Genomic DNA, 23,835 nt, shown 5'->3' with positions numbered 1-23,835 from the left:
CCTTCAGATACTGGAAGGCTGCTATGAGGTCTCCGTGCAGCCTTCTCTTCTCACTTAAAAATGTGTATGTTTGTATCCTCCTGTTTGAAGAGTAAATGACCTCTATGTTCCTTATTTAGCCATTTTTCATTATTGCAAAGCTAGTTTGATGTTGTGTAATCTAGTATCTGCAGTACCTATGGCACTGAAGTATTGCAGTACCTAAGGCACATGAGGTATGACAGCACGCTGTTTCACCATGACAGCATGCTGTTTCACCATGACAGCAGGTTAACGGATGATAACATCATTCTGCTGACATTTACAAATGTCCTTGTGAGAAAAGTATATGCTGTTTTGCTCAATGGTGCTAAGGTTTTCTATGCTAGAAGACTGTGTTATAACTGTCAGGCAGCATATATTCCAGAGAGGTTTGCATCTGTCTCTAAATGCTTACAGCAACTTTCTAAAGGCCCATTATTTTCTTAGCAAGCCAAGATGATTGAAACAACAGCCCAACACCAGTATAGGCACCAAACTGTCAGCTCCATTCTATTTCTTCTTCTCTATAGAGACAGTTGCAAAAACAAACACTGGATGCTGCATAGGACTGTATGGGATAGACTTTGCCTCCTTTCCTTTATTCTATCCTCTAACAGACCTATTAAAATGAAGAGCACCCCCTTCATTTTCTTGCTTACCCTATGCTGGTCTATCAGTGTACGCAAGGCCTCTTCATCATCCGGAAGGACCCCATGGAAACGAAGAGCCTGCTCTGCCTCTGCCAGCCACTCCAAAAGGACATGGACAACAGAGTGGAATTCTTCTGCCTGTTAAAATGCAAGAAGTCATGGTCACTCAGAAGGCGATCTGACAGGCACACTGCAGCTTATACAAGGAGACTAATTCCACATTTGGAGTCATTAATCATGCAGCAGTACTGGCACATTAACTTTCCATTAAAAAGTCAATGATATACAGTACTGCATTTTCATAACTGTAAAAATATCTCACGCTTCCCAAAAAAATTATACGAAGCCTAAAAGCCTGTTCATGCTCTTAGCCATCTGATTTATAGTGTATTTGCAGCTCAGTTGAGAATGTCATGCCTTCACGCTGACAAATTACACGGGAGGTGCTTTCATGGACCAGCTGGGGAGATGAGAACTGTATTTTCTGCATAGCCTAAATCATCAGTTAAGCAAAATGAATTGACATCCTGCTGGTGACTGACCCTTTTATGTCTGGGAGAAACAAGAGAGTTCCACCTTCAGGTGCAGCCATATTCAGACACAATTAGTGTCTGAGGTAGCTCAGGATTGTGCCTGCTGAGAGACTGGAGAGCTGGACAAACACAGTACCCTAGGAAAAGCAGGGCAGGAATTTTGTATAGTGGATACACCACTATGGCAGGAGCCCAAACCCAGCATCAACCCAAGCTAGTGTATCTTTGCCGAGCTGTACATCCATATTGTCTTAGGTTTGGAAACAGTACAGATGGACCTATTTGTTTGGGAGTGGTACCAGCCAGTACTGACACACATAGACTGTTCTAGCTCCTGAGTGCACAGCTCCTTCTTACTGCAGTGTACTTCACTGTGCACTGTAATTGTGCCAACGTAAACAAGTTTTCAGTACACAAATTTACTTCTTTCCAATAAGGGACGATGGACATAAATGTGATTGCAATCTCCAGCTTCCTGTGAAGGGGGCATAGTTCTTAGTCACCCTTCACGCTTGACTGTATCTTCAGTGACCTCCTTAGATGGTAAGGTTTCTGAAACATTTGCTTTGCATTTGTGGTATAGACTAATAATAACAGTAATAAATGCTAAAAGGCATTACTTATGCGCTGTGGTAAGGGGACAGAGACAAGGTAAGCAATGTATGAACAAGAAAATGAGTATTTTCAAATGAAATTAAATTAAATTGAACGACATCAAGTGAAAATGAAATTAAAATTTTGGCAACTAGACTGCAAGGTATTTTCGCTGCATAAAGTACATGTAGCACCATTAGTAGTCCTCTACCTGCCGAAGAGCCTGTTCCAGTCGTGTTTGCTTGGATACTGATAGAGCACAAACTGTCTCCCATCGAGTGCTCAGCTCCTGCATTTGGACTTTGACCCAGGAAGAGTCATCACGACTGCCTTCTATCAGCTCCCTTGCAGAGCGCTTCAGAGCCTGGACACTGCTTGTTCTTTTCCCCAGCTCCTTCTGGAAAACCTAGGCACCACCAAATATATTTGAAATGTTTGACTCATTAAGACATAATTATGTAAAGAATAAGAAAAAACTACTGGTTATAAAAAGAAATTGAAATAAAGATTTAGTTTAGTTAAGAGTAATTCCATCTAAGTGATGCAAAACACAGAAGTTCAGCTTATTAGACTCCATATGAAGATATTTACACTCTACCCTATCCTAATAAAACTGGAATATGGTAGGAAAATGTCAGGCAGATCCTGAGAACCCACCTTCATGCAATGCATGGGAAATCCAGCCTCCTTACCACGCTGGCTTTACCCTCTTCATCAAAGCAACTGATCTGACACGCTGATTAATGCACAAGATTGCCGTGGCAGGAAAAGATCAGATAAAACACTAACAATTAGGAAGGTTTAAAATCAGAAAATCAGAAATAAACCCCCATTTGGGATCTGACTGTAAGGCTGCATATCTCACCACATATTTATATATTTATGTGAGAGGATGCTCGCATTTGAGATTGAACAAGCTCCAGGTACATAAAGGAAGCTCTTAAAAGATACAACAATTGCAGTATACCATGCTACTGACCAAGACTTACTTGTAATATACAGTGGGATTTCAAAAGCAATTCTTGATATTCCAGGTTAGTTTTTATGGATAGCCCATGTTTCAAAATACTTTTTTTCATGAGCGACAAAACCTCCTCCCCACTGAACAGTGTTTGGATACTGCAAGTCACTGGTAGATGAACAGACGGACCACCAGCTCATGATCCTCCCAGGCTCCAGAGCTCCAACTGTGTGTAGCCTTTGCAATACCACTAACTTCAACAGCCGTTTCTTTCAACATACTGAACTGCAAACCGGGATTCAGAGGCACAATCCTACACTTCCTACTTGCTCCCATCTCCAAAACCACTTCAGTACCAAAATACTGTGGCTTGCCAATGTAGGCTTCCTGGGCCATTGTATAGTTGTATACTCCCATGCATAACTCAAGCCTTGCAACTTCTCAATGAATATACAGCAGCCCTAGAGGTTTGCAAGGCTGCTGTAGTCATGGTGAGTACCCTGGACATTTGGTTAACAGATTAACTAAATAAAAAACCCTGTCTCCCCAAAGATTTCCAGTAAAATAGTTTTGCTGCCTCTTGCCCAGAATCACATATTCATTAATGCACACTTGTGATTTTTGACACGATATTCATAAACACACAGGATAGCAGCATTAAACAGAGTATCTCAATGCTAACTGGTGTTAATGTGACTAACAGTTATCTTCTTCCATGTATGTTTTATAGCATCTTCCATTGTTGATAACATGTTTGTGTTCCAAAACTGTTTCTAAAAATTACTGAACAGCCAAATAAAGACAGCATTAAAATGCTGCACTTATGACCAATTTAGTTATTAAAAAAGAGTATTTTTGGAATTACCTTGTGATTGTCGATCAGGTTCATCACTAAATCAATGTCTCCATGTACTGGTTGATCTTCTGCTAGCTGAGGTTCAATTTTGTATAACCAGTCAATGAGAGCTTGCAGAGCATCAGTAAATTGTCCAGAAAATAGCAGGGCTTCCTCCAGTTTATTTTGTCTGGGGGAAAAAAAACATTGAAAATTAAAAAAAATTAAAATGAACACACACACTAATTATTCACTTTAAGAAAACATTTTCACCATAAAATAATAACAACTGAGAGCTTTAAATTGGTGTTTCCTTTTTTTTAAATAGTGGGCCCACCCCACCTCTCACCCCAGTCCTTTTCCATACTACCAGGAGAATGTGCATTTCTGGTATTTTACTGCTTTGGCATTCTTAATTATCAAAGAAGCTAGCCACTCTGCTTTTACTTTTACACAACAAAAGCCAAAACAGAAGCCAAAAGAATTCTCTTAAGCCTTTTTCTTATCTGCTGAACAATTAAATTCGTTTTCCATTACCTTTCCACTGATTTTCCACAAATTGTATCCCACTTATCCCTTAGTTCACTCAGCATATCATCAAGTTTCAAATTGTCATCAGTCAAGGTGGTTTTCTCTTTCAAGGAGCGTCCAGTCCTATTTGTGGTATCATACACAGAATGTTTGGCACCAAGAGATTTCTGGAATTCCTACACATATGGAAGAAAAAGAAAACACCCATATAGCATTAACTGCTTACAGGACACAGTTAATTAATCAATCTCTAACATATTATTTGCAATGGAAATTGTAGATGTTGCTGCAAGAAAATTTTAAGCTGATTGATTGCAAAATTTCTGGGCTGCTAGTCCCACAGTGCACCTGCAATTATATGGGGCTTGACAGGAGCAGAATCCCTTTTGTCCCTCTCTGGGAATGGAGCTCTACCCACTGGAACAACTTCTGGAAAATCCCTCCTTCAGTGAGAGCAATGATTCCCATCCTGCCATAATATTCCTAAATTTCAGCAAGGGTAGTCAGAAGAATGTGAAAGAACTGCTAGTTTGGAAGCCATGAACTGAGTAGTCTTCACACTATATTTTTATATACTAAGATGTCAAGCCAGTGTAGAGCACCCCAATGGCTACAAAGGTCATTCTGTTTTAGCTCATCATGGTCAAGCCGGGAAACCTCCAACCACAAGCATTCGACCCTCCTAAAACTGAAACATACTGTAACTGGGAAGAACTGTATGCCAAATGTGTACAGATCCAGGCAAAGAAGCAGCCAGGTGACATCCAATAACTCAATTTGGGTTGGAAATAATGATCAGAAGCAGGTTTCTGTGATCCAGGGACTTGGGAAGATGACAGTGACACAGCAGTTGCATCTGCCTGCCAACTATGACAGCTCCTTCTGCAAAAAGCCTCTGAAAGCTTTCCACAGGCACAGAGGAACACACAGAAACATAGCTCATCTGAGACCGCAGAGGAGTTCACCGACTGACAGAGTAAATAATTAAACAAAGGAACACTGCCAAAAGACAAAACCAGCCCAACACAGCAACTTTTAAATGGTAGCAATGCTTGAAGTCTTTTATTTCACCCCTTTGTGAACTGCTAGCAGGAAATCAGTTTAGAAGGAAAAAAGTCACAAGTTTGCTTTAGGAAAGTCATATATAGAGAATCAAATAAATATTCCTCTTTTTTTTTTTTTTTTTTTTTACCTCCACAAAAAGCCGAAAGAGCTTTTGCTCAACGTTTGCTGAAACAGATTTTCATTTGGTTCAGAGCAACATTCAGTACCACCACATCCAGCAAGGAAACAGTTACCACTTATATCTCACAGTAATTCCTCAGGCATGTAGAGACTGCAAGGATTCCTCATGGTCACTGCCAGCACGTGCACAGCTGCTCACCTCAGACTGGCAAGCTGTTCCCAGCTGGCCCGCACCAACCTGTGCCACGGCAACTCTCAACTCTTCCACCAACTTTCCCATGCATTCGCATAGTCATCTGCTCTTTTTAGACGTGAATGTGTGTCAGGGAAAGCTTAGGTGGAATGGAGGTGTCTTAAGTAGGAGGTGGACACTGGGTTATGCCATGTGGACAGTGGGACACTTTACCCAGGGTGATCCAAGGTTCCTTTTTTAAAACTTGCTTGGTATTTTGCACTGTACTGTCCTTACTTTAAGGTATTTTCAGGCTACTGAGGATAAGAATTCATCAGGGAAAAAAAAACCAAAAACATTTGTTTCGTCATGTAGTATTTCCTTACTGTCCTTTTATTTTCCTCATATAAAACGAGGAAACACACTTTAAGAAAGAATACAACCACCACTGTCAACCTAAAATGACAATAAAAACAGTTTTCAAAATGAAAATAACTTTTTTTTTTTTTTTTTTTAAATAAAAGTTCCTTTAATGCAAACAGTATGTCTGTACGTCTTTTATTCGATGGGGTTTGTTAACTACTTAACACTACATGCACAGGGTGACTTGGTGTGCATGAGGAAACACAATGAAATTGCAGCCAGAGAAGGATCACACAGGTAAAACAGATGTAAAGGTGAACAAAGGCTTGTAGTCAGTTCTTTCTTTGAGAGACTACACACACTGTACCACATCTACTTCCATTTTATTTCACAGAGATGTAACTGAGAGTAGATTTTGGTTTAAGCTGCTCGGAGCAGACAGGTAAGTTAATTACTGAGATTTTGTTCATCTATCTACCTTCCCTTTAAGGAAGATGGGAACATACAGATAAAATTATCCAGGTTCATATAAATGCACTGTAAGGAACATTGAGCATTAGCACAGGAATGGACTGGGTGACCCAGCATGGGTTTTTCCATTCCTGAATTCCAAAAATGAGAAAAAATTGCTGATAAACAGACCATGAATAACCCCCAAAAGTCCCTGGCAACACACTAAATGTGAGTGAGAGAGAAAACATATTATCTTGGCTTTTCTCTTTCAGTGACTTTTTTTTCTTTTGGCAGTAACAACTGGCAAAGAGTGACTCCAAATTATTCCTTACAGCACACATTCAGTTCAGATAGCAAAATCGTTAACTAAATGGAGCAAGGAAACCTTCAAGGCTGGACAGAAAGACAAAGACAGACACAGAGGGTATATGTGGGAGTAGAAGGAAAAGACTCAAAATACAAGGAAGGACATTGCAGTGTTTGGAGGTTTGACAGCTCATTAAAAAACAATTGAGTTGATTTCTCGAAGGGGGGGAACTGTTTGAAGTTTAAAGTCACAAAGTTCACAGAATTCCCTCTCTCACACACATTCATCTTTTTCCTCCAAACTGCCAGTTTCAATCCTAATGTCCCATCCCATTCCTTAATGCGATTCAAGCAACTCAAGTAGCTATTCTTTGCAGGCATTTTATACAAAAAGAAGCTGAAAAAAAGATATCACAGAGAAGCGACGAGTCTGCCAATCCATGTGAGGAAGCCTGCACTCATAAAACATACTGCTGTAGGTATAAAGAACAAGTGGTATTATCAAGTGTAACATTTCAGAAGAGGGGAGAAGAACGCAGGTAGAGTCCTGAAAGGACCTCAAAGCGAAGTCACAGCGTGTGGACTGTACTTGTGAGGAGTTTGAACTTACATAAAGACAGGAGTGAAATGATTAAAAGACTAGTACAGTCAGAGAAGACAAGACAGACTATCTTAACAGCAAGGTTTTTTTCCTCAGTTTCCACTGCTGACTTCAAATTCTGAAAGCATCAGCAATCCCAGAACAAACTGTAATTGCAGCATTTGCATAACAATGTTAATGTAGGTTTGATCTAGAAGCTTTTACAGCAAACATAGGTAAAACTATTTTTTGCTTGACCAACAGCCAACTTTAGCCATATTAAAGGAGAATGCTTTCCTGGTTGATAAATAATACTTAAATCATAATGTAAACTGAGAGATGATAAAAATATAAAGCAGACTGATGCAGTAAACAATCATTAATAAACATGGCAAAACTTGTTGGAGGTAAAAGCAATCATCAGAAGCTACACTGAGAAGAAAAAAATTAGATACACAAACCCTTGGGGATATTGTGCAGAATGAAAAAATAGCAGCAAATGGAGAACAGTAAAACTCACAAGAAAAGTAGAAGAAAATACATGCCAAAATGCAGAAAAATTAATGATCTCTCAAAATTCTGACTCTGATGAAACTGCTCCAAGATAAATCTTGAGATACAGTCTGCCTGTGAGGATTCTACCACTCACCTACTTGATCCTCAGTAATATACTATTCTAGGCTCTTTTCAAAAGTAAAAATGAAGTGAAGACTTCTTACGTCTTTCCTTTTGCTCTGTGTCTGATGGAACTACAGAGCTGTTATATTATCTTTATTTTCTGCACAGGCAAGTCAATCAGGGAGATTTTTACATTTTCACCTGCAGTAGCTGGGTTTGTGGAAAGCTGGTCCTGGAATTTTAAATCCCATTAAGAGAAACCACTTATGCTACTAACGGTGTCACTGTACTTTCTAGATGAAAAATGGTAAATTTGTGGTTGAAGTACTGAAAAATCCCTGTAATAAAACCTCTTCAGAGAGTCCTATACTGAGATAATATTACTTTGTTTTTTAAAGTTTCCATGGTCCTGTATTACTATTCCCCCACAGACCAGATACCATAAAAAGTTTTTTTCACTGCTCACCTGTAACGCGCCACCATTTAATTTGATGCAAATAAGCACTCCATTGTAACAAGGCCACAAATCTACTTCCTTTGCTGACTGAACAGTACGAGGCTGAAAGGCTTACCTCCACCTCACTGGGCACTTTGTATGTCATCATTCATGACTCACCTTATGCTGTGCGAGCTGCATCTTTATTTTATCAGGGTCATTTGCGATTTCAAGATCTGAGTCCAAAGATTTCTCTGACTCTTCCAGCCATTCCATAAGTTTGTGCCAGGCTTCATGGAACTGCAGGGAAGTGAGGTTTGCATGGAATTTAAAATTCACTGGTTCATAAAATAGTTTGAAAACATTAAACCCCAACCAATTCTCTACAGGCCAATCAAGTATTTGGCAGACTTTGGAAAGATTTGGTATGCTTTTTCTCCCTGGTCTCTCAAAGAGGACTAGCCCAAGCACATGCCCACTGCACTTAGCCTGCCTTCTCCCAGATGAATTAAGAACCTTTAAAGTACATGACCTACACATACAGTATGCATCTTTCAGAGACATAGCTGTAACTTCTGTTGACACCTTGCTCATTTAGCTTCCTATATTCTTAGTAATGAATTGTAAATACAACAAGAATGGGACTTAGCTATAGCCTATATGGGACAACATATCGGCATGTCCCATAATAGTAGTAAATCACTAGGGAAAACTCCTGTATGGATGGATGCCCAAGATTTTCCCTGGGATACTCATAAATGCTCTTATTATATCAAATGCTATCTTGACGGGCAAGGAACAGATTCTTGATCTTCCCTCCTGTCTCAACAAAAAGAGTGCTTCAGGGAAGGAAGCAGGGAAAGACTAAAGATTCAAAGAGCTTTCACAAAGTGGCATCCCTTTGGGATTCAATTTTTCTAAGCCGGTTGTTTCTCTCTCTCTGTCTCTTTTGAAAATGATTCTTGCCTAGGACGCCTACAGATGAATGCACAGAAACTAGTTCAGAAATCTCTCAAGGCTCCTGGACCCTGTTGTTTAGGGCTGTGTCTCAGGCCTTGACACCTGTACCCTCTCATACTCCCTCCCTGCTCTGCAGAAGTAGGTGTCATCCTAAATTAGTAATTTATTGTATTCAGCTCTGTAAATGGATATAGAGATGAAACCCATCTCATTGCAGAACTGCTGTGTGTGTGAATGCACAAAAGAAACTGCTGGAAAACAAGTATCATTTGATTGGCTTATAAGCTAATTTATTGCTCAGAGTAGTTCTTACTCTACGAGCTGAGTAGTAGTAGCAGTAAACATAGCAACATGGTTTGGCTGTGAACATTACCAAATCTTGAATAGTCATGTTCACTTGAATAAAAAGAAGCTAGAACTTCCTATTGATATTTAAACAAATTATACTCCTCTCACACATTTTGCATCTTATCATTTATGTTCCTCAGTGAGGGGAACATGAATCTAAGGAAAAAACCTGAACGTTCCCTGGTGAGGAAAACTGTATAAAAAAAACCCCCAAAGCCCCCCCAGAAAACCCCCCAACAAACCAAACCCCAAAAAACCCCAACAACTCTCCAGGTTTTTAAGAAAATAAATGGAGATATCTTACCACACAGAAAATATCAGTCTAGTAACTAACATAAGAGATTGAGGAAGTGATGAGTATCAATCAGAGCACTACACAAATCCAAAAAGAAAATACTAAGGGATACTCCCACAGATTACTTGAAAGGGGTTCATCACATTCTTTAAAATATAAGGGGTTGATTGTGAAACTTCTTTTTGAGGATAGATGGCACTAATATACATCTGGAAGCCATATTGTAACTTTCTTCTTTCAGACTATCCTGTATTGCAGACAGAAGTCACCACTCGGGTTGAAAACAACACTTTCACCTCCTGAATGAAGTGCTCTGTGATTGAATCACAGAAATTGCTCCACTAACTCAACAGTGTCTGTTACGCTAAGCTCAAGACTTACTTGAAAGTGCTTTAAGGCACCATATTCTTCAAGTCTGGATGTAATTACAGCTAAGTTCAAAGAAGTGTACAACAGCTGTTGTCCAATTACCTGTTTGGCTCTTTTCCTTGCATCATCCAAAGCTCTTCCTCTTTCAACTAAGCGTTGAACTACTTTTTCCCATCGACTCTGTACACTAATCAGCAGATTCTTAATAAGGACAACATCCTGTTTCTGGCTGAAATATTTCAAGTGGGTTCCAGTTTTGTCCAGCTCTATGATCTGATCTCGATGAGAATTCACTTCTGTGGCAAAAACCTTTGAAAAAAGGGAGAAAATTACTCTGAATATTATGTTGCCCAAGCACTGGGTAAACACTGAAAAAAAACAGTCTGATAAAAGAATGACGTAGCAAGAAAGACTATAAAATGCAATTCTAAACAAATGTTTCTTCGAGTGCCAGCATTACATGGTTCATTTGGACATTGTTGAAGTATCTCTACAGAGTGGGAGAAAAACATTACACATCTGTTTCTTTACATACCTTGTGTTCATCAATTTGAAACAAGACAGTGTCCAAGATAAGACTTGGCCGAGAAGCTGCAGTTAGAGTTTGCTCAGCCTGAGTAAGCCAATTGATGAAATCTTGAAGTGAGTTGTGGAACTCCATTGCTAAATTGAGGGCTTCTTCCAGTTTGGTCTGTAAAGATAGGTCATACTTTAATAGCAGTTGATATTGTGCAGGAGCTTCAGCCAAATAAACCATTTTAGTTCAGCATTTTGGAGTAAACCATTTTAGTTTAGCATTTTAAAACATTTTTCCAACTCAAAGTTTCTGAGTTCTAAAGTAACAGCTTACATTTGAGCATATTGAAGGAGATAGATAGAAGAGTAACAGCAAAATTATACATGATAGATGAATAGAAAGTACAGCACCTCGTAGCAAGATAAAATTTTCCACATTAGAACATTACATCTTCTACTACTTAACAGGACATATGGATTTACCAATTTCAGAACAAAACCAGCAGAACAAAGTACAAGTTTGCTCAGACCACTTCTTTCTAACAAAGTCCAATTGCCACTTAGATTGCCTGAATCTTGAATACAGAATTTCTATTGATCATGAGACAGCAGTCAGTGATTTTCAAACAACTGCACTGCTTGCATAGCTGAGCACTCTAACCTTACAGCTTCCTGCAAGAAGGTGCTCATATTTGGTATTAATTAGTTTGATGTTCTTACATTATACAGTTACCTTATGAGACACCAGCATTCTTACATTAAAATAAGACTACACTGTGAGTTAAATATTTGTTCTTTATATATATCAGGGCTGTACAGAGAGTTACCCTGTTTGTAGTTATTGATATTCTTCATTGTTTGACTGAGGTAGAACAAATGGACTATAGTTCGTGAAGGAATGAAAGCAAAATGAAATGCATAATAAGAAAATGTATGTTGCATATCGGTGAAGTCATGCCATTGATCTATGTTAGAAGAGAAGGTAGTCACTTGAAGTACATGGCAAACGGCCAAGCGTTTGGGAAGTTTAAGAAAAAACAAATGGATAAAAGCTAGGAAAATTAATGCAGCGATTCTGTACTGAGAAGGAGAGAAACTTGAATGATCAAATAATTTTATTCACTCTCTCATGTCTACAATTACTGAAATAAAAACCAGAAAAGCCCTGAGCATTATCAGTATCATTTAACGTATTTCTATGGAACATATGGAACAGACTCGTGCCATTCTCAAACATCCTCGCTCCAAATTATGGATAGTCATCTTCCTGAATCCCATTTTTCCCCAGTACTCTCTAAATACACCAACGCATTTTGCATAACTGTCTCTACAACTGAATTTAAACTTAAAGATCAAGCAAGTATGTATGCATAATGCACTGAACATTAATGTCCTTACATACATGATTTACACTTCTATTTTTATGTAAAAACACATACTTTTCTTTCACTGAGCTTTGTTTGTACTGATTCCCATTTTTCTTTTAAGTTATTTATGTCCTGCTCAACGTTTGTTTCAGCAGACTCTGGGCATCTTGCGAGCATCTGCTGGCCTTTCTGCATTAGACATTTATATGTCTCTTCTTTGGCTTCAAAGGCAGCACAAAGTTCCTAAATAAAGCAAGCACCAAAAAATAAGTCAGGTAGAAATTCAATACTCTTTACAAATGCTAGGATAACATTTATTCCTCCCTCAACATTTAGTGCATATGATTAAGGCTAATAAGGGAACCATATGTAAATCATAAAAAGCCAAATGAGCAAAGAAAGGGCCCGATTCTTCAGGAAATGAGAACTTGTATTGTCTGTCAGACATTTTCTCTAAGATCCAAAGCTTGGCAAAGAAAGTACTATGTGTTTATTGCACCAGATTTTAAAGTTGGTTTAAAGTCCATCTGAAACAAAAAGTGTCTGCATTATGCAGTGCGCTGAAAGCCCAGACCTATTCAATACACCTTCAAAGATGGGTGGGACAACTTGGGAGGGCTGCTTTATTGTACATTGTCTCTTGTTTTCTATCTTCATTAACTACAGAACAGCACTGAAGACATTTTACACATACGAAGGAAGCTGGTAGAATAATGGTAACAACTGTTTTACTTGCTAACTATTCTACTAACTATTCTTTTTTAACCATGTTAAAAATGAGGTGTATTGCATTCCTATGAGTCAGAAGGCTATGTTCAATATTTGTAACAGACCATACAAAATGTACTAATGAAGCTGCTGCAGACTCCAAAATGAGGAACATCTTCCAGGACACGAGCAGCAAGCGGCTTGCAAATAGGAGGAAAAACTTTTTCCTCTGATTCCCAGGACAAGAGCCCAAACCCAACATTTTCTTTAGATTAAGAGAGAATTGTGCACAGGGTTGTACCTGATCACAGAGGAGGGCAAAGCAATGCAGAAAAGTTCAACTATGAGCTAAGATTTTAACAGGACAGAAAGCTTCTTGCTTTCTTTCTGAGGACTATGAACAGTGGTGTCATCTAGCCTGCTTCCTCCCAACCTCCCTACAGTGTTTCTGGTTTCTGTAACTCCCCAGAGCATCTTTTTTTACTGCAGCACAAGAACCCCTCAAAAGTAAACATAAGGAGCACAGCATAGGTGAGACACAGCAAGGAGTGTGTGACAGGAGTAGCCCCAAACACTGTGGCTGGGCTCAGCCTAAGACAGGGGCTCATCACAGTGATTCTATCTGCAGTGCAGTCACTCTCTTAACCAGAAGTGTGATTTCTGCCTTCCTTAACAGGGCAGAAACAAAGTTCTTTTTAAAGGAAGAACTAAAAAAATTATTGTAAGAAAAAAAGGGAGGGGTGTTCTAAGCAGCACTGAGAGAGCCAAAGAACCCTCTTTTTTAAGCCCCTTTCCCGCTGGTGTCCTGTAATGTCTCTTCATACCTTTTGTTTTCCTGGAGTTGCCTTAGCTAGAAATGCTGCCCAATCCCAACTCCATTTGTGAACTGATTATGGTTGAGTGCTCTTTTATTCCTATCTATAGAAACAGACCTTGTAACTCAGGAAGATGGCTCAAACATTATTTCCAATGAGAATCAAATAAAAATATAGTGCAAAACTTTCTTCTTCAGTTTCATGTCACAAATTGACATGGTTTATATCACTTAGGAGCAAGTTTGAATGTGGAACTTATGGTAAGTAGTACTCAACATGACAAGTGGCCTCAACATTTCAGCTGCCACAAAACGAAAACAGAAAGGGAAAAGGAGAGGGGGAGAGAGAATTTACACAGAATGCACTGGGCTTTAACTGAACTCAAATACTGAAATCAAGCCCTATTTTTTAAGGGTTATATACATTAAAGGATGACAATTCAATGCCTACAGTTATATGATAGTAACAATCTTTGAAATGTAGATGTACATTTAGGAAATGATTGTACATATCGACAACATATTACTGGGACACATTCATATTTGTTCCAACTGTAATACTACATTCAGTTTAAAGATTCCTTAACTAATCTATCTGAACGTATAAGTATAGAAAATCTGTGTATTAAAAGAATGTACCAAAGAAAACCCTGAAATTTTCCGGGCAATTTTTTTTGGTCTTGATCTGACTAAGTCCAGGACGAAAAAAAAAAATGGAAAGAGCTCCACTGGCTCTCACAGAATCGTGATTATGCCCAAATCCCACAGAAAAAAAAAAGAAAAAAAAAAGGGGGGGTGGGGTTTGCCTTTTTTTTTTTTTTTTCCCCTTTAAGACAAAAAGAGAAGGATTGGAGGGGTTCAAAAATTATTTGAAGATTATTTCTGTGTCATCATCATTTCCTATCATAACTGATTTTAAAACTTGAAATTATTTTCCTTCTCAAAAATAGTCATTGGTAAATTTTGGATGAAAAAGCAAACCCGGAAGAGCAAAAGAGTGCCCCACATTGGTGGGCAAGGATCTTCAGCATCATTCTAAAATAAATCTGACTTTTAAAGCTATGACAATGGAGCATTCTAATGGAAATAGTGTCAGGCGTATTTGAGTTCAAGGACAGTTCAGTAAATATCACTGTTACATCTGAGCCAGGAGGTCAGGAGTTTAGATCACTTGGTTTGAGTTTATATCCTGGCCTAACAGCACAACGTGATTTTACATGAATGGAGCACTATGAACCACCTCCCTCTGAGGTGAGACATCAAGTTAAAGTGTCTTTTTTTAAGCCCTATGGTTCTACAGGGCAGAGAACTCCACAGAATGTTTCTTAAAGAGAAAGGAAGGGCAGGAAGGGAATAACTCAGGCATCCTGATCAGCTTGCCATTTCTAAAGCAGAGCCTTTATATGAGCCAGTAGTCCTTATTGCATTTTGCTAATGTTGACTTTAATGTCAGCTTTGGTTAGATACAGAATAAAGGATCGAGTCTTTTAATGCAAAGCCCAATGAATGCGAACCATTTTCAGATTCATCTTCATACCTTAGAAAAGTATAAACGAGGACAGAAGTAAAAGAAGAATAAGAATCACTGAAAAATCTATAAACACTTTCTGTTTTTCTTTCTAAGAAAAAAGATGGAAAAATTCCTTTATTTCTGTCTCAACACTATTAATGGTTCAGCTTTGGGCATCTCCCAAGCAGCTACTTTTCCGACACTGAAAATAACAGCGTTGTTTTGAAGGCTATTAAAATTTTTTAAGATACTGTACAGACACTGTGATATATAGAACATGCTCTGTATTTACCATAAACACTCTTGAAAGATAGTTAGTCCTGAAATGCAATTTGCAAAACATTCTAATACTGATACTTACCATATGGGTATTAAGCTGCTCTCTTGCTGTTTCTGGTAAGCCTCCAACAGGTTTTGATGCCAACAGCTGACGTTCTGTGTCTGTCAGCCATTGCTGCATATCTTCAACTTCACCATGGAAACCTTGGGCCTAAATTACACCACATCATTTTAGACCTTACTTAAATGTTCTCCATTCTATTACCAGCTCAGATGAAGAAGTATACTGGCAACACATTTTATCAGATATTTGCAATAATCAAAGGAAATTAAATAAACAAAACAAAACCAAAAAACCCCCCACCAAACAAAAAGAAACAAAAAAAAAACCAAAACCCAAAGGAAAAAACCAATGCAAAATTTGAACTAGCTCAATCCAATCTAAATGATAAAAACAAAAATCCCATGGAAATCTTGAAAGCAGGCTAAATGAGCAACTCTGAGATCAACCTTTTCCCTGAATAATATGCCTATACAGGAATTTCACCCTTTATCAGCAATATAAAAGTGACCAGCTGTGGAAGATACAGCTGCATTGAAACTTTCTCCAAATTCAGGAGTGTCTGCATTATGGTTTTGATTTAGGCCCTCTTCTAATACATTTATCTATGTATTTCATGTAAAAAGACACTTTTCCCGAGTTATCTCTTTATTTGATCATTTCCTTTTCACCTGGATCAAGGCACTGTCCAGCTGCTGTTTCCTTTGTTCTGTTTTTTCCAACAAGTTTTGCCAGCGCTGATTCAGAAGTTCCAGCTTGCTCCGTAAATTACTTGCTTCTTCAACAGCACTCGATTCAATCAGGTCATTTCCTGCTTTCTTAACTGCTTCCACCGTAGACTGATGAGCTAAAACATCATTTTGTAGTACCTACAATTGTAACACAGCATGTAAGACTGGCCATGTTGATAAACTATTGAACGACAGCAATCACAGTGACTGAGCTAGTCCTAATCCAGTGACAAGGCAACAGTTAACATCAGCACAGGTATTAGCAAACAAAGCTAATAACTAAGGTCTCTTCAATCAAAAGCTATAACAGACTTTTCTGCAAAAATACTGGTTTTTTTTTAGATCTTGGAAAAAACAATATATATTATAATATATTCTAATATATTATAATATATTCTAATATATTATATTCTAATATATTATATTCTAATATATTATATTCTAATATATTATAATATATTCTAATAATATATTTCTGAAATAATGAAAAGTTTCTAGTACTGCTAGTGAAGAAGTATTTCTTCACTTTCCTTAATTTACTACATACTTCTCTTTAATAGGATTTTGCTTTGGTTTTGAGGGTAAGGTGTAAAAACTTTGTTATAAATAGTAGTGCCAACTGCTTGTTTGAAAAGAGAAGAGAAAGAGGAATAAGAATACTGCCATACCATGCCAAAAAAAAGAGAGAATATGCAAAATGGTTGGAAAGGGAATGGTAAACTCCATCTAAGAAACTCAAGTTTATGACTGCTGTCTTCCAGGGGACAGGTTCAAACTCACCTCCCACAAAATGCTGGCATACAGAAAAAAAGACAAAGCTAAATACAAAGGAACTTTAGAATAATAATTATACAGAGAACTTGATGAAACATGAAGTCACAAGTAGCCCCTGTATACAAAATACATCACATTTGCTTTAACTCTTCTAAGTAAAGCACTGGAAGATACTTGTTATTTTATTTTCTGAATGGAGCAGAAAAGGTGATATTCAGCGAAACAGATTCATCTTATCCTTTCCTTCCTGCTGAGGCTCACTAAGAACAAGGTCTATTCTCTCCCAAGTTATTCAAGAGATGGATGTTTTTACAGGCTACCACAGCAGGATGCACTTCTGTGTGAACTTTCTAACCTAGAAACTCTGTTTTATGAAAAGGAAGTAGATTAGTTCACATGTTTGCAAACTCCTTCAGCACAGACATAAACGATGCCTGGATGCTTCTTCAGTAGCAAACTACTCCCATTCAATAAGAATATAAAAGGTTCATGGAGCAGAATCTGGGTTTGTAACTTTTTTTTAAAGAGCCCATTTATAACATTAGTCATATAGGGCATGTAGATATTGTACTGGGCTCAAATTCCAACTGATGATGCAAAAGGCTTTAGAAGCTGCATAGCTGCATTGAAATATGCAATGAAAACACCTTAATTATCTGTGTATTATCAATTTTAATCAATTCTCTCTAAATCCAAAATGGACTCCGAATACTTTTCACATCATATACAGGCCAAAAACCATATGGCAGATTTAAAAGAAAGGAGAGGATTAATAAGACTACATTGAAATTTTCAGTCCTAGAAGGAATACATTGCCATGAACAGCACAGAGTCACGCAGAGGTAGTGATGTTCTCTTGCTCTTGTGAGATAATCTTCAAAATAACCAGCATGTCAAAGGAGGTGATCCTGCCCCTCTACTCTGCTCTTGTGAGACCTCACTTGGAGTATTGGGTACAGTTCTGGTGTCCTTAACATAAAAAGGACATGGAGCTGTTGGAGCGAGTCCAGAGGAGGGCCACGAGGATGATAAGGGGGCTGGAGCACCTCCCTTATGAAGACAGGCTGAGAAAGTTGGGGCTGTTCAGCCTGGAGAAGAGAAGGCTGCATGGAGACCTCATAGCAGCCTTCCAGTATCTGAAGGGGGCCTATAGGGATGCTGGGGAGGGACTCTTCCTTAGGGACTGTAGTGGTAGGACAAGGGGTAATGGCTTCAAACTTAAACAGGGGAAGTTTAGATTAGATATAAGGAAGAAGTTCCTTACAGTGAGGGTGGTGAGGCACTGGAATGGGTTGTCCAAGGAAGTTGTGAATGCTCCATCCCTGGCAGTGTTCAAGGCCAGGTTGGACAGAGCCTTGGGCCACATGGTTTAGTGCAAGGTGTCCCTGCCCATGGCAGGGGGTTGGAACTAGATGATCTTAAGGTCCTTTCCAACCCTAAGTATTCTAACTATGCTATGATTCTATAAAGGCACAATGGAAGCATTCTTCCATGGGCTCCAAAGTCACAATAAAGTTTGCCAGGACTGCTCTCCATGTTAAGTTGGATCCAACTGAGATACAATTTTGCAAAATTCAGAACAAGAAATCACTATTTTCTGAGAAAGAAGAAAGAATAAAGGACGTGCAACAGTCGTGCATTTTGTGAGACCTGGCTTAAACAGAACTAATTAAGGAGTTTATTGCTTCAGGGAGAGTAGTAGCTTCAATAACTTTTGAGTTCTCTGGGTCAGATGAAGATGAATACATGTGGAGACTAGGGTGAGCTGCTCTTTTTCTGGCTAAAACCTATGCCACTTGCATGGCATATGCAAGGAACAAAAGAATATGGAGGAGTAAGAGGAAAGATCTTAGTGATTCCAAGCCTGCATTTCAGCTATAACCTGCATCTTGAAAATCTCTATAGAGAATTATTTATCAAGTGCTAAATTTTACTAGAAGACTCACCACTAAGATAAACATCAAAAGAACATTTCAGTTAATATTCATTATAATTACATACATGATGTTTGGCAAGTTCAATTTCAATAGCCTTGGGGTCTCCACCCACAGGTTTCTGTTCATTCAGCAAGTCTTCTGTATGTGTCAGCCATGTCAGTAACTCATCCAGGGCATGCTGGAACTGCCCCAAGGCTAACAAGGCACCTTCCAGCTTGTGCTATAGTAAAAATAAAATTAACAATAAAATGTTTTCACAATGCTATTGAATTGGCTTATATTACCATTAGTCACCGTAATCCAGAGCAGAGTACATGCATATGATAGCATAAAACCCAGGGAGAAACAGTTATCCAAAACAAGCAACTGCTTTATAGTTAGAGCTGAGTTAGCAATTCCCTCATAAAGCCTTACATTCCAGGCTTAAATTCCTGACCTTCATAGAACCCACATAACCAGAGCAGAGTTAAGTTTGAAGGTTCTCTCGTCAGAGATATGACAGTAGTTTTTCATCGCTTAAAACATAATTCCAATATAAATGCAATTTGGTGCATAGTCTTTTAAAAACCTTTTCTGTGTTGTGAAATGATTCGGTTTAGAAAAAAAAAAACCACTTCAAAGCATTGCATCTTTCAGTCTCTCTTTCATTTCTATAATTTAAGGAAAGAGCGCTGAAACAGTTTAATACTAAGTTGTTGGTTTTTTATGTTTTTTTTCCAAGTGCTCAGTTCAGCAGCTAATACTACTTCTACACATATAAACATGTTTTTAACTGCTAGTTAAGATGCCATCAAATAACCAAAATAGAATAATAATGATTTGACATGGCACTGCCAACAGAGGAAGTGACAAAATTACTGCTAAGGGTTTAAAAACCATAAAACCAACTCAATAAATTGTAAAATTCAAATTCCATTATATATAGTTCTGTAATGTCCAAATGAAAAGGAATAAATGCGTAAATTGATAAAAACATCATATATAATAAAAAGCATTTCTCAAAAATCTAAGTCATGAATAAAGCTCCCATGTTCAAGTTCATTTACCTGTCTGCTTATAATTTTTTCTTCTAGGCTGTCCCACATTAGTTTGAGCTCTGAGAGAGGGTCTTGAACAGTGTGCTTGTCACTCTCCTCTGTTACCTTCTTCAGCAATAGTTCTGCCTGATGGTTCAGTCTTTCCATTTCAATCTGCTGTTGATAAGCTTCTGTCTTAAATTGCTATGATAATAGAAAAAGAATACAAATAAATATATCACAAGTAATGATCTTTTTGAATATAGCATAGTACAGCAATATTTGCACTACTAATGCACCGCTGCCAACTTTCATAAATTTGGGGGTTTGTTTTCCAGGGTCAAAATGTTCCTAAGACACTGATAATCCAGACAGTCCCAGCTAACTGAAAATATGCAACGTCTTACTATTCTAGCACATACTGCTGACTATGACCAGAGGATGATAAAGATGCCCAACAGGAAAGTATTCTCTAGTGATCTCCCTGGTCTTTAAAAAGTGGCAGAACATATCTTCAGTAAGTTCTAGCTCTTGTGCTTGTGATAATATAATACTTTAAACTTCAAATAGAATTATTCTTCAAAAGAGCTGAAAGCACTTTTTCTTCAGTAGGACACCCTCTTGTATGTGTGATTTGGGCAGCAGTCTGAATACAACTCACATATGTGTGTTCTTCTGAACTATGTAAGATTGTGGTTCATTTGAAGTTACACCATAACATAGATTAAACAACCTGCCCACAGCCAAAAAAAAAAAAGTACAAGTGAGCAAAAAAACCGAGGACATTCCTGATCATTACATATCCTTTTTTTTTATATACACCATAACAGCCTACCAGTCAGCAGCACACAGTCACAGATCCATATAGACAGGTTTCTAAGTTAGACTGAAATTTTGATTTTCACGTTACTCATGTATTGGGAATGTCGTGATCTGTGTAACCATTTAGACACAAGCCTATAATGGCAGAAATGGAGCTTTGGAGATGTTCTCTCAGAGTCTCAAGGAAGCTGTTCATGGCAGAAACCAGAAAACATAAAGGTCATAGCAAAAGAACCCTGCACATAATAACCTTAGAGCCTTTGAAAGAGAATGAATGCTGTTACTAGTATTTGTGGGCTATCAGAATATATTCATAAAGTAAAATGTAGTCTCACCAAAATTTGGAAGAGATTTTAAAATGAAACATTTGTAAAGCAATAGTTTGCAGTTCTATGTTATTTGAAATTTTCATACAGATTCTTTTTACTAGACATTGAAAATTACTTTGGACTCTTGAACAATACAGAAGAATACTGAATAACAGAAAAATGCAGACAGATGAAAATATACATGAAACGAATTACTAGTTCATACCTTAAGTTCCTCAGTTTGCTGCTTCACTGTCTCCAGATCTGTTCCAACTGGGGACATAGATGCTAACTTGCTGCCAGCAATGTCTACCCAGTCAAATATTGCCTGAAAATCACAGTATGAAATTCAAGTGAGAGCAGAGAAATAGTCATGCTTGAAAGCTTTATTAAGTAAAATATCAGGGGGTTTTTTACTCCGGAGAAAAATACTGCTGCGCTCTTTGAAAGAAAACAGCTCTCTTCAGCAAAACCTAGGTTTCTTTGCAACACAAGGGATCAAATACTAACAAAAGTATTTCATGTAATGGTTACAAGAATGTACATGCTGCAAGACTGAGTTTCTATTAGCAGAAATATTCTGCCAGTACTATTCCTGCTGAGTGGCAGTCTACTTCTTGAGTAAAACCAGCAATTTTTATGAATACCCTGAAAGGTAAATACAAGACAAACTCTACTGTGCATTCCTCTGGAGTGAAAATGGAAGACGGTAGCCGTCTTTAAATGACGATTACAAACTTCTTTTGAAGGACAGGGCTTTAAATGACAATTACAAACTTCTTTTGAAGGACAGGACTTAGAGCAACCTGATCTAGTGGAAGGTGTCCCTGCCCATGGCAGAGGTGTTGGAACTGTATGATCATTAAGGTCTCTTCCAACCCAAACCATTCTGTGATTCTGTGATAATGTTATCTGTGCAAGCAACACGACGCCCATTCAGTACATACTATGTAGTAAAGGGCTGTAAGTGAGTGAATCTCCGTAAGATAAAAAGGCTTGACTGAATCTCCACAGGACAATGTAGTTATAACTTTAAAAACCACATGAAGCCTCCTCAGTTTTGAGGCTCTGTGGATACTTCTTTTGCTCCTGATATAATGCAGAACCACCTCAAGAATACTCTACTTACATATTAAGAACAGCTGTATCAATCTGGGTAATTGCATAAGCGAAGAAACATCTCTGCTAGGCCCTTTTCCTCCCACCTGTTATCTGTGATTCATTACAGAGAAAAGCTTAGGACAGCTCATCAGAGCTGCCTACTGCTTCACAGCTCCCCGAGAAAAGGAGAACTACCCCCAGCATGCTGAACAGGACAAGGCAGCTGCAGCTAACAATCTGCCCATGATACTCTTCATGTCTACTGAAATAGGCATAAGAAGGCACTCAAATACAGTTCTTTCACAAAGTACAAAGTTTGTAGGATGTACGATGTACAGCCACAGGAACTACAAAGCACTTAAACCGATGGCAGTGTTCCTAATGTAACCCTACAAGTCAACCTCCGTGCAGTCTAAACATAGAACTTGGAGAAAACACATAGTGAGGGTGTCCTGGAAAATAGGCATGTTGTGTTACTATTAAGGAGTATTCTGCTGCTTGATCTGCACTGAACAGACAAGCAACTGCCCTCAGTGTCATGTGAAACTAATTTTAAAGATTTAATGAACCAAGAAAGCCTATCATTCCACTGAGCAAAAAATAGGTTTTGCAAAATCTGACCATGTTTGGAATCTTTTCAGATGTTTCAATTTCCTAGCCACTAAGTGACAAAAGGTAAGAGGCTTGCCACTCAGCCAAAATGTACAAAAAACATGCAAAAAACCCCCACCCAGCACATAGAGAGAAAGATCATATAATTTTAGAACAGTTTGGGTTGGAGGGGACCTTTGAAGGTCATTTAGTCCAACCCCCTTGTTTTGGATTTTTTTTGGTGGTGGCGTTTTTTGTTTGGGGTTTTTTTTTTTGAAACTTTGTCAACTGTAGGATGTACAATGTAAAAGGTATCTTAAAAAAATGCTGGAACATTTACCTACAGATTTAAAAAGCAAATAATCTTCTAAGGTATCGTGACAGGATAAATTACACTAAGAATTGGTATAATGGAAGAATTAGTATAATGGTCCAGCAACATTATGTTAATAATATCTTTTGCTTAAAATATTAAACCTTAAATATTTGTCTTATTTAAAAGGTGGAATAAAACTGAAGTTCTTTGACTGTCCTCCACAGAAATAAAAAGTGAGTATATGGACCTATTCCATTCCTTTCAGATCATGTAAATATGTCACAACTTCAACTCACGTATCATATGAAGCACTATCACAAGAAAATATGAGCAGGATTATCGTGAACGTGTAGTATCAAAAAACTCTGCTCTTATCAATAAACAAGGGCACATTAATCTTCAATCTAAACACAGTGAAATGTATACACTACATGAAGAAAACAATGCAATGGATTTATTCTTTAATGCAAAAAAACCCCCAACCCAAAACCAAAAAAACTCCCACCAACTCTGAGAAAAATCTGTCTATGAAGAAAATAGTCACTATAATCACAATGATACATCACTTGTCACCTACCCAATCACATGGCATTTTTTACTACAACCACATTAAATCCTATTGACTCAGGAATGGGCTAGGTATATAACACCATCTTACTTGCAGTCCATCTTGGTATTGAACAGCTGCCTGCATAGCTTCAGCAAGTTTATCCACTCTTTCTTTCCATGTTTTGTTTAAGGCATCCCAAGCAGAATTCAGCTGCAAGTAAGCAC

The 23,835-nt window shown here is 38.1% G+C and overlaps 1 protein-coding gene across 6 annotated transcripts in view; it reads right to left on the bottom strand.

Moving 5' to 3' along the window:
- The window catches only part of DST (dystonin), a 296,378-nt gene that overhangs the window by 20,846 nt on the left and 251,697 nt on the right, over positions 1 to 23,835 (bottom strand). For all 6 annotated transcript variants that reach the window (XM_032920000.1, XM_032920005.1, XM_032920001.1 and 3 more), the window contains 14 exons: positions 23,720 to 23,821; positions 21,280 to 21,381; positions 19,954 to 20,127; positions 18,972 to 19,127; positions 16,137 to 16,334; positions 15,487 to 15,615; positions 12,166 to 12,336; positions 10,746 to 10,901; positions 10,313 to 10,519; positions 8,419 to 8,538; positions 4,132 to 4,301; positions 3,625 to 3,784; positions 2,010 to 2,204; positions 681 to 809 (listed from right to left, as the gene is read on the bottom strand). In XM_032920000.1, the coding sequence (XP_032775891.1) occupies positions 681 to 809; positions 2,010 to 2,204; positions 3,625 to 3,784; positions 4,132 to 4,301; positions 8,419 to 8,538; positions 10,313 to 10,519; positions 10,746 to 10,901; positions 12,166 to 12,336; positions 15,487 to 15,615; positions 16,137 to 16,334; positions 18,972 to 19,127; positions 19,954 to 20,127; positions 21,280 to 21,381; positions 23,720 to 23,821 (2,169 nt within the window). The remainder of the gene's footprint in view (positions 1 to 680; positions 810 to 2,009; positions 2,205 to 3,624; positions 3,785 to 4,131; positions 4,302 to 8,418; positions 8,539 to 10,312; positions 10,520 to 10,745; positions 10,902 to 12,165; positions 12,337 to 15,486; positions 15,616 to 16,136; positions 16,335 to 18,971; positions 19,128 to 19,953; positions 20,128 to 21,279; positions 21,382 to 23,719; positions 23,822 to 23,835) is intronic.

This window comes from Strigops habroptila, chromosome 6, assembly GCF_004027225.2.
Source record: "Strigops habroptila isolate Jane chromosome 6, bStrHab1.2.pri, whole genome shotgun sequence".
NCBI lineage: Eukaryota > Metazoa > Chordata > Aves > Psittaciformes > Psittacidae > Strigops > Strigops habroptila.
Note: the sequence above shows the minus strand (reverse complement) of the source record. Positions and strands in the feature narration are given on the sequence as shown.